At 40.5% G+C, this 10,558-nt stretch overlaps 1 protein-coding gene across 1 annotated transcript; it reads right to left on the bottom strand.

The window, feature by feature from the left end:
- Positions 1-756: 756 nt before the first annotated feature.
- On the bottom strand, positions 757-9,655 carry LOC112558699 (ankyrin-3-like). The gene is made up of 6 exons (XM_025229297.1): positions 9,632-9,655; positions 9,439-9,457; positions 8,430-8,734; positions 7,566-8,241; positions 5,985-7,477; positions 757-4,946 (listed from the first exon to the last, which is right to left on the bottom strand). The coding sequence occupies exons 1-6, from the start codon at positions 9,653-9,655 to the stop codon at positions 4,470-4,472; spliced, it is 2,994 nt and encodes a 997-aa protein (XP_025085082.1). The 3' UTR covers positions 757-4,469.
- Positions 9,656-10,558: the final 903 nt, after the last annotated feature.

Below are 10,558 nucleotides of genomic sequence, written 5' to 3' on the forward strand. Positions count from 1 at the left end.
TACACACAGACATGCTGCATGTGTGCAAATAAACTCAAACGAATACATGTATTTACAAGCCAAAGCTTTTTCATTTGTTTATCCTTTATCCTTTGGAAATCCATGAAAGGATAATATGCTAGACATTTGTAGGTGAATTGGATACCAAGTTACACAGCAATGTCGACGATATGTTTATTCTTGTTATAAGCCGATCGACATGAGAACACTACACTTATCAACAGCCGACATCAAACCGGAGGATTATCCAAGTTAAGTGCCCCTCACACTTTTATATTTTACGTTTTATGTAATAAAGAAAATCTCGAGATCTTATTAAAAAATTATTTTATCCTTTTAGTACATTTCAAATAAAAGTATATTTCATTTTTTTTTTTTTTACTTAAACTTTTTAGTCTTTTGTTATTGTTTTGTACTCCCTGCTTATAGGACTAAAAGTGGAGATACACATTGCTTACTCGCCTTGGCGAGCAGTTACATATCTCCCCTAATTCAGCCTCTAAATTAATATTTTTATAAATTATTTCTTAGTTGTGGACTGTTTGAAATGATTTAATATTGCATAGTTACCGGAAATGAATAACTAATGAAAATTTCAGAACTCTAGAACGATGGGAATGAAAAATCGATTTACAAATTTCCACCCCACACACACACATACATATAGTAAGTTAAATAAAAATGTGTCGATACACCCAAGTTTACATTCTCTTAAAAATATTCTAATTTAAGAAAATCACTTAACAACTTCCGCTATTTTATTCTGACAGCTTTATTTAAATAATAAGCAGCAAAGTCAAATAAACAAGAGTTAAAACATCTAATGATGTTAATATCAATAAAAATATAAATTCTCAGCGAGCATAACTAAAGACAACACTTCAAAATGACAAATAAGCAATTTTATCAGAAAAACTATGGACTATGAGAATATAAAGTAAATTTCTGGATGACATAATATACGGTTTCACTGACAATCATACACTACGCGATGAAATGATAAAACGATTTAATCAATGTCTACACATGTACAATCTCATGCAGTTCTAATAATGCTACAAAATATTCATTTTCTAATAAACTAAATGTAAATATACACTTTCAAAAAGAAATCCAGAAATCTCATCAAACATAATATTAATAACAAAAGCAAAAGTTATAAGAAACAATTCAACATCAATTCCTTAACCATAAATGAGATAAATGCTTGAGTACAGCAAGGCAATAGCAACAACATAGTGACAACATTCACAAGTAACCAAAGTAATTTCCTTAACAACTCTCTGTATTGATAATGTCAAATAAACAGACTCGCCTGCTCACATCTACTCACATTAATAAAGATTTCACAGCCGTTACAGCATGTGTGCCTTCCTGTAGAAGCAGTTGTGTTATTCGTTATTTTTAAATCGTTTAAATCTACGTATGCATCCACATCTTACGACTTCTGGATTTGTTTCTAAGAACAATGTTCATCACAAACCTATTCAAGCCTATATCAGTAATATAAAGCACTGTGCAAAAAGAATATCTGGTTTGTTATGTGTGTTAAACAAGAGCAATTTCGAATACATTTACTGAAATACAAAATGATCAAACAGCATCATGAAACTGTACATTTACAACGACATACTTAATCAGTCCAGGAGTATATAAAGTAGTTGTAAAACTAAGATGGTATTTGGAGGAATGAAGTTGAAGAGTGTGAAGCAATCTAACAATAAAGAAAATACAAAAAGCTACCAAACTGCAGGTCTATGGAGAAAATTCAATAGCGTTTACGTACCTATTTCAAAATAATTGTTATTGTTATTATTATTATTATTTAAAAGTTTGCTTATATACATACAACCATATCCCTGCTTTTTGGACAAGCTCAAAACGCCATACAACAATGACGACGACGATGATGATGATGATGTAGTATGCAATCAATAAGACACATTCAGTTATTGGCTTCATACACCTTAACCGGGTGAAAAAGTGCACTTTGTCTGTGAAATGAAAATAAATGCTCACAAATCATGAGAACTTTTCTCTACTGGCGGGCAAACACGATTTGTTATCATAGCAAAAAATCTCAAATATAACGAGTAGCTAAAATTCTGCATAGTTTTAAAATTTCGGTACAATAAGTCATTCCGGAAAGAAACAAAAGATCGAAATGGAAGGATAAAAGCATGACACAGAACACCACGTTTCTCAATCCCAAACTGAACTATTGAACAGACTGCAGAAGGGTTTTCGATAAAATACAGCCTGTACAAGAAATTAAATTAAAATGGTTTCAGAAAAGTAGAATGAATTTTAGGTACAAAGACTTCAGTAAGCTATCTGAGGCTTCAAAACGAAATTGAAATCCTCTTGTAATGAGAAAAAGAGAAACTTCTGGAAATATTCATGTTTGAATGTTTTAGAACAGCCTGGACATAAAATTATGTTCTGTATTACTTGGTTATGACATGTTTTAATGACACGACAATATGCTGGACACCATTTTATTAGAATTAAATTTATTTAAAAATAAGAAAAATACGCTGTTATATCAATTAACTTGGACACAAGATACAAATGAAAGAAAATATTTGGATCGGTTCATACCAAATTGAATGAAATAATGGTAACAGTGAGTCATTATAGTGTTATCTGCAAATTAAAGTGGCAAATAGAAATAACTTTTTCCCCTAGCTTTGTACATTTGATCCTCTGATGTAAACTTAGCATTAATACCGTCGATGGTGTACGTGTTTAAAGAAATATCCTACTACTGCATCTTGAAAATAGAAATAGAAAGCACGTTAAACAGACACAACCAGTGTCTTCAGCAGAGTGACGTCCCTCTATGTGCACTGGGCAGGTAGGAAATGATTTTGTCTCTCGCCGCATATTACAGTGATGGAGAACCGACACCACCCACATCGCTGACGAATTGTAAGGCCACACAGCTGTGACCAAGCTGGCACAGTCTGAGAAAAGAGACCGTTAGTCGACGCGAATTTTAGAAAGCATTGGTCAGCAGATTGACACAAACTCTATGGTAGTCAAACAAAATGATCAAACACATAAGCAAGCATATCAACAAAAGCACAGATTCAACAATCGACATCACAAATAAGAAAATTTTCGCCAAACACAGCGATACAGACAGTCTCGCCCTATAGTTGTGCGGGCGATGGGATATTGTTCTATGACATCGCCAGGGCTTAAAATAATTACCAACACGCGTAATACGGCTCCTTATCCAAGTCTATATAGTCGTCTGTATCATAACCGTAGCTGTAACGGGGGGATAAGTAATTGTCACTTCTGAAATCATAGACAGCAGACCATGGGGTGTACGTAGGTGAGAAACGCGAAAAACTAAATTCTGTCCTCTGGAAGTACAGATCTTCAGTTTCGTCTGCTGGAGATGGTAATTCAGTAGAAAGTAAGTCAGAGAATAGGACATAATCCTGAAGTGCAGCAGGAAGTGAAGGGATTTAACCCTGTCCATCCTACGACGGTCGCAGCCAAGAGCGTGAGAGACAGTCAGGCGACACAAAGACTTGAGAGACCGAGGCTGACTGGCGGCGTGGTTCACAATGTCCAGCATCTGTGTCTCGGCTCCTGTCTTGTCTCTGGAGGAAAGCTCCACCTGATATCGTGTACTGAGCTCAAATAATTCCCTGTTGGAGCTGGCGCCTGATTCAACGAGCATCTCAAAGGCCTTGACAAACTTCTTTTCAAAAGCCCGCTGTGTAGGAGATCGTGTTGATACATGAATACTTCCTGACTGGCTGGGAATACTGAAAGTCTCTGTTAAGGCTGGTTGATAGGTAGAGATGCCACGCTCTATGAAGAACTGGACATATTTTGTGGCCAGACATCCGTCAAGATCTAAAACATCTCGGAGTATCGATATTCCATTACAGTCTGCAATAAGAGGACTGGCTCCTCTGTCCAGCAATGCTCGAAGAAGCGCGTATGAAGCAAAAAAATTAGCGTGAGCCCTCATATTCCTCCAGCTCTGAAACAAGATTGTTCTTCCATTTTCATCCCGACTGTTAATATCTGCTCCCTTCGCCAGCAAAGCGTCTAGAAAAGAAAGCCACATCTCATGATCAGATTGCCAAAATTTTGATATAAGAAAATGCATCAGAGGGACGCCGCCAACATTTATTCCTATGTCAGCACCACATTCGACAAGTGCTTTGGCCACAACCCAGCTACAAGCTAAGAAACTCATTTGCAGCGCTTCATTTTTTTGCTCCATAAGTTCTTGGCAAGAAAAATCGTCTTTTTCAGCGACATGCAATATCAAAGTTCTCAGTTTATTCTCGTCTCCCGTATATCTTGTTAACAGAAAATTACATTCCAAAATTGCTTTCTTTTCTTTTAAAGTAAAACAATAAGCTACTCCAAATTCAGCTAGCCACCAAAAAAGCTCCCAGTGGCGATGCTCTATAGACAGCTGTACACAGCTCTTTCCGTCAGGTCCTGTCTGGTTTACTTGAAAACCAGTTTCTAGTTAGTAACAACAATAAACATGACAGGCGTTCTCCAGAAAGCTTCAAGTGACTGTTGTCCTTCGCCAGTATGTGACACACAAACCATCCCTGACTGTCTGGAAGGCTAGCATCAGCCCCATGCTCTAATAATGCCCTAACCACCTCCCAGTTCCCATTTTTAGCGGCTAGGTTCACGGGTGTGTCACCCTGTGTGTCACGTTCATTAACATTTATCCCATGAACCACCAGCCGTTCAGTCACTAATCTCGCTGTTACAGCACCTACACTAGTATCCATGGCCAGCTCATGAAAAGGTGATTTCCCTTTTAATGGATTGTTCTGATCAACATGAGCTCCACTCTCCAGAAGGAATTGTACAACTTCCCACTGTTTACCGAGCAATGCCAGCTGTAGTGCGGTCAAGCCTTTTGATCTTTCGTGTTGATGTCGACACCGTTTCTAACCATTAATTTAACAAAAGGTAATTTTCTTTCGTTGGAATTCCTCGGGCTGCTGCTGCAAAAGGGAGCTGATAGGAACAAATAAGTTGCCGGTTTACAGGACAATTTATCTCGTCTGAGCAGTCTGTGTAAAACAGACATTCCTTGGCTGTCAGTGTTACCAGCCCTGGCTCCATTTTCTAGCAACTCTCGCACAATATCCCAGTTACCACAATGAGCTGCAAGCTGAAGGGCGGTGTAACCCTTCGGACTGGGTATTTCTGTGTCTGCCTTTCTCTTCATCAACGTCTTCACAATTTTCAAAGACACGGGTGACGGACACTGCACGACTCTGTGTAGAATTGTCAACCATTGCTGTCTCTGATGTTCACGTCGTCCACATGGTCAAGCAACGTGTCCACGACTTCTACATTCTTGTTTTGTGTTGCAATTTGAATCAGTGCGACTCTGACTTCATGTCTGTCGATCTTGCCAACGGTTTTTGAACTCAACATTTCAAGTACCCTGCAAATGGGATTATCATTAAACTTTAAACCGTCTGCAGTAGCCAGGCGATACAAGACCGTTAGGCCTTCGTCATCTGTTAACGTGGCGTCCGCACCACACGTCAGTAGTGTATGGACCTGATCCCAGTTCGTCGCTTTGGCACTGAGATGTAAGACTGTGTTTCCCTGCGAATCTTTGGTATTGATGTTGAAAGGCGCTCTTCCGCATTCTTTCCTAATTATTTTTGAGCTGCGCGTTCTCTTTAAGCCTACTCTTTTGTCAACAACTTGACAGACCTTTTTACTTGAAGCAAGTGGGACTGACTGTGTTTCAATTTTATCCCGCAGCAGTTCCTCTAATATACACCAGTTGTTGTGTTGTACGGCTAGATGAATGGCACTGTCACCAGAGGGACACAGGGTGTCACATCTTGCGCCCTTATCGAGAAGAAAACGGAGAAATGAAATATAGCGCACACATATGTAACTTCTTCCAGCCAGCCTGTGAAGAATAGTGAATCCTTCAGTGTCTGGTTCGTCAACATGTTCTATTCCATTGCTCTGTAATTATTTGTAACTAGCGTGAAAGGAATAGTTAATCCTTCACTTTCAGAGTCTGTTGACTTGTTGTTTTCTACCCCATCTGGTTCGTGAGTAAGTATCTGCTCAATTACATTCCAATTGTCGTTTCTAGCAGCTAAATGAAAAACTGAGTCACCTCTAGGACTGCGTGCAGTCACATCTGCGCCCTTAGTTATGAGAAGATGGATGAGTGACGTGCGACCACGACTTTCATAATAAACTGATTTCTGCGCAGCAATAATGTGAAGGACACTGAGTCCCTCGAAATCAAGTTCGTTAACATCTGCACCCAACTGAACCAGTTTTTTTGCTAAACTCCACCGCTGCCCTTTTAAGGCTATGTGCAGTGCCGTTCCGATATTTGGACATTTATAGTTGAGATTCGCGCCTTTTCCAACTAAGAGTTCCAGTATCTCGTCATTTTTGTCTGAGTCTTGAACAAGTCTGTGAAGAACGTAGAATCCCTCACTGTCAGGTTCGTTTATATTGGCTCCTCGCTCTACCAGACGTTTGACCATTGTCCACTTCCTATGTTTAGCCGCCATATGCAAGACTGTTTCACCTCTCGGACTGCGAGCAAAAGGATTTGCCCCTTTCTCAAGAAGCATACAAAACAGGGTGTCCAATGATATTTCACTTGAGGGGTACTTAAACGATTCTTCTCTTTGCGCAAGTCTGTGAAGAATAGAAAATCCCTTACTGTCAGGCTGGTTGAGATCACACCCGCTCTCAACAAGACTTTCGACTATGTTCCAGTTGTTGTGACTGGCCGCTAAATTTAGCGCAGTGTCGCCGACCAAGTTACGAAGACGAGGATTGGCTCCTTTGCTGAGCAGCAGGTTTACAACAGAAACAAGATTACCTGCTCTGTACTCAGATTCACACTGAGCTATTTGATGAATAACACTTAACCCCTCACTATCCAGTTGGTTTATGTTTGTTTTAGCGCCTTCCTGAACCAGATATTCGACCATAGGGATGTTTCCATGTTTTGCTGCAAGCTGTAATAAGGTGTCACCACTTGGACCCCGAGCTGAATTTGTTGCCCATCCGTTATGGAGCACCCTAAAGAGAGCCGGGAGGTTCTTCCCTCTGTATTCAGCAAGTCTGTGAAGAACGCAATATCCTTCGCTGTCGGGTTCATATGCACTGAACTGCCGCCTCAACAGCTGATCTACAACCCTCCAATGCTTATTTCTGGCAGCCAGATGTAGCAAGTTGTCACCAACTGAGGTTCTAACGGCTCTATTTGCGCCTCTATTGACCAGAAATCCGAATACACCGACAATGTGCGCCTCTGAATCCAACTGTGCAAGTCTCTGAAGCACTGTACATCCAAAGCGGTCGGGGGTGTTCACGTCTGCACCTTCCTTTACCAGATCTTCAAGGACATTTCCAACGTCTGAGTTTGACCGCCAAATGCAGCTGAACAGTGACTGGAAAGCTTTCAAGAAAACGGAATCTGCTCAAATCAGTGTGCGACGTTTTACTCCTGAGAATCCTATCTGAAACTGTAAAGCCTTCATTGTCATGTTCGGTTACTACAGCACCATTAGCTATCAACTTGTCCACGGTATCCCAATTGTCAAGCTTTGCAGCCACGTGTAAAGCAGTGTTTCCTTCTAAGTTTTTCATTTCTAATCCTGCACCGCAAGCAATAGCTTGTTTCAACAATGAAGATGTATATTCATGATTTTGTGTCGCCATTGTGTGCAGGACAGTCCCTCCATTTTCATCCAGCACATCAGCACGTGCACCAATGTTTAGTAGCTTTTCAGCTACCTCAGTGTTTCCTTCTTTAACTGCTAACTGCAGGGTGGTGTTTCCTCTGCTGTCACGTGCGTCTATATTCAGGCAGCCGGGTTTCAACAATGAGAAAATGTTGGTACACTTCTCTGTGGCTGGACGAAGATACAGAGCCAACATATGTAAGACCGTGTATTTGTCGTTGTTAAGAATGTCGACTCTAGCTCCTCGCCGTAACAAGACCCACGCCATATTCCACTTTTTATTTTTAACTGCAACGTGTGTAGCTGTGTTGCCATCTGCATTCTGTAAATTAATATCTCCGCCACTTTTACGCACTTTGCGTAAGAGGAAAATGTGACTCTTCTTGCCACCTTGAGCAAGTCTGTGCACAACTCCCAAGCCATCTTCGTCCAGAGTATTATAGTTCAATAGCAGCAGGAAGCAAGTCATGGACAAGCCACCAACATCTAAGTTTGGCTGAAACATGAAATAATACATCATGTATGGCTCTGTGGTGACATTCAGGTATCGTCTGATTGAGACTATCTCGTAAACAGACTAAAATATGAACGCTCAATCCGCAGTTCTTGTTCATGTGCTCACTACGACCCAGTATCCGCAAAAAGGCGATCACGCGGTCTTTGTCAGGTAGCGCCCCCTGTCTAGACATCAGAAGCCACACGAACTCTCCAGTTCTCACATCTGGCGGCCACCATAACAGCCGTGTCTCCGTTTTCGTCAGTCATGTTAATGTTCACGTCATGTGACAAGATCTTGTCCACGATGTCTTCTACAAACGAGAGGCTGATGTCTGGTGTGGAAGCCAGCTTGTGGAGAACGAGACATCTCTCGACGTCAGCCACATCCACATCCTCGTCACACAACAGGTCTCTGAATATGACCCAGTTCCCACAATCAATGGCCGCTGCTAATGTCTGTGTTCTCTTCTTTCGTCCAATTTTGATTTTCGCTTATATTTCATCTTGACACAAGCGATAAAACTTGGCATGAAACCTTTCACCTTTATCAGGAGCTAATTTTTTTCATGTGCCTGAAGGGATAAAAAAAATTACTTTAAATCCCTAACTAAGATAGCTTAGACAAAAGCAAATTATTCTTAAATAGGTCATCAATACTGACAAATTAAGTTCAACATATAAATAACATCAACAACAAAATGAGCTTTAATTAAGATCTGTCATCAAATGGAATCAAGGTTTTCATAAAGTTTTATTTGATAGGACCTAAACAAAATGTCGCTGTCACCACGTTATTATTACTATCTTTGGTTTGATCAGATTAGTCGCCGCATTTTGCACTGACAAACAGCAAGTTATTAAAGATGTGAGCAAATAGCATTACTATCACAAAAGTAAAACCACTACACACATACTCAGGAGCACGAACGCATTCACGCGCGCACACACAAACACAAAACGTGAAAATCGGCGAAGGCGGAAGTAGCAAAAAAGAAAGTAGCCACCGACAATTTTACCAAGAAGACTAGAATGTCAAATTTCGTTCCATCGTCACATGCAGTCGAGTTAAGTCTTCTCAGAATATATAGACAATAATATAAGAGACTGCAATGCTACTGCAGGGAAAAAACAATAAAACAAACACCAACAACAATGTAGCCGTATAACTTGGAGTTTGTGACCTCAGATCATTTACTGAATTTGGAATTCAGTTCCTGGTTGCAAAGAAACAAGTCCTAACTGTACGAAATAAATATGGTGTGAACAGTACTAGGTAAATGTGCATCTGTACATATGAAAAACTGAACACAGAAACGTGAGATTCAAGACATAAAAACGAGAAGTTGACTGCAAAACAGATTCTGATGGCTTCGTGAAAAGGAACTCACCTGAGAAAGCTCTAAGGACGCCATGAAAAGTTCAAGGGGAAAAATCCAGATAACTTGTTTACTTGGTTCTCTCCCCCTTCACTAAAAAAAAAATAAAAAAACTCTTTCGTCCCACGTCTTATGCACAAAGAGAGAAAGGGACAGAGAAAAGGAACCATCAATCAGTTATTCGTCTTCGGACTATGGTACCTGTCGTTGTGGGGGGCACATGGATAGACGGTGCAGCTGACGAGGCCCGCCACTTATACCTGCTTTGGGCGATAGTGACCTCAACTGTGCTTGTATCTGGTCTGAAGCCAATCCGTTCTACTACTACAGTTCCTCAGCTGTAGTGCTGATGCAGTTTTGCATTACTTTCAGCATGACTTTCCTTGTGTGGCTGATGATGACGATTATGGCTCTGTAGTTCTGGAACAGTTTGTCGTTTCCTTTTTTTTTTTTTTTTTCTTTTTTTTTTGGTTGGGAGGGTGATTAGTGACTGCGTCCATTTCTGCGTTCACAGACTCTTTGACACAGAGCAGTGAGGACCTTTGTAGTTTCTTCCCTACCCTGCTTGAGCACCTCAGCTGGAACGTTGTCTGGCGACTTTTCCCCTTTCAGAGTGCGTACAGTTCTTTGATGCTTTCAGCGAGGATGTCTACATCACAGTTCACCGATTTCAGTGCAGCGAATTTACCTCCAACCGTTGCCTTGGAGACTTCTGCAACGTTTGGGACTTGAATATCTCAGCGTCCGTCTGCTTGACTGTATCTTCAGGTTCCTGTCCAGTCTGCGTTACCCTGTGGCGCTTTGGATAAAAGCGACGAACCCGTGCATAATTTCGGTTTTTGCTGATGCACCACGCTAGGTTATGAACAAAGGATTTCGGCTTCTAGTGAATGCATAAGAGGGGGGCTTTTTTTTCTTAAAAGAGACTCCCGCATTATC

Source organism: Pomacea canaliculata, linkage group LG3 (genome assembly GCF_003073045.1).
Source record: "Pomacea canaliculata isolate SZHN2017 linkage group LG3, ASM307304v1, whole genome shotgun sequence".
NCBI lineage: Eukaryota > Metazoa > Mollusca > Gastropoda > Architaenioglossa > Ampullariidae > Pomacea > Pomacea canaliculata.

Bases quoted from the DNA above. Each gene is read 5' to 3' on its own strand.
- LOC112558699 (XM_025229297.1), bottom strand. From the start codon at position 9,655: ATGGCGTCCTTAGAGCTTTCTCAG. The intron at 8,242-8,429 runs TAGACAGGGGGC...TTCATGTTTCAG, and splicing joins TTCGTGTGGCTTCTGATGTC to CCAAACTTAGATGTTGGTGG. The intron at 7,478-7,565 runs GTGCTGTAGTAA...TGATTTGAGCAG, and splicing joins GGACAAGTTGATAGCTAATG to ATTCCGTTTTCTTGAAAGCT.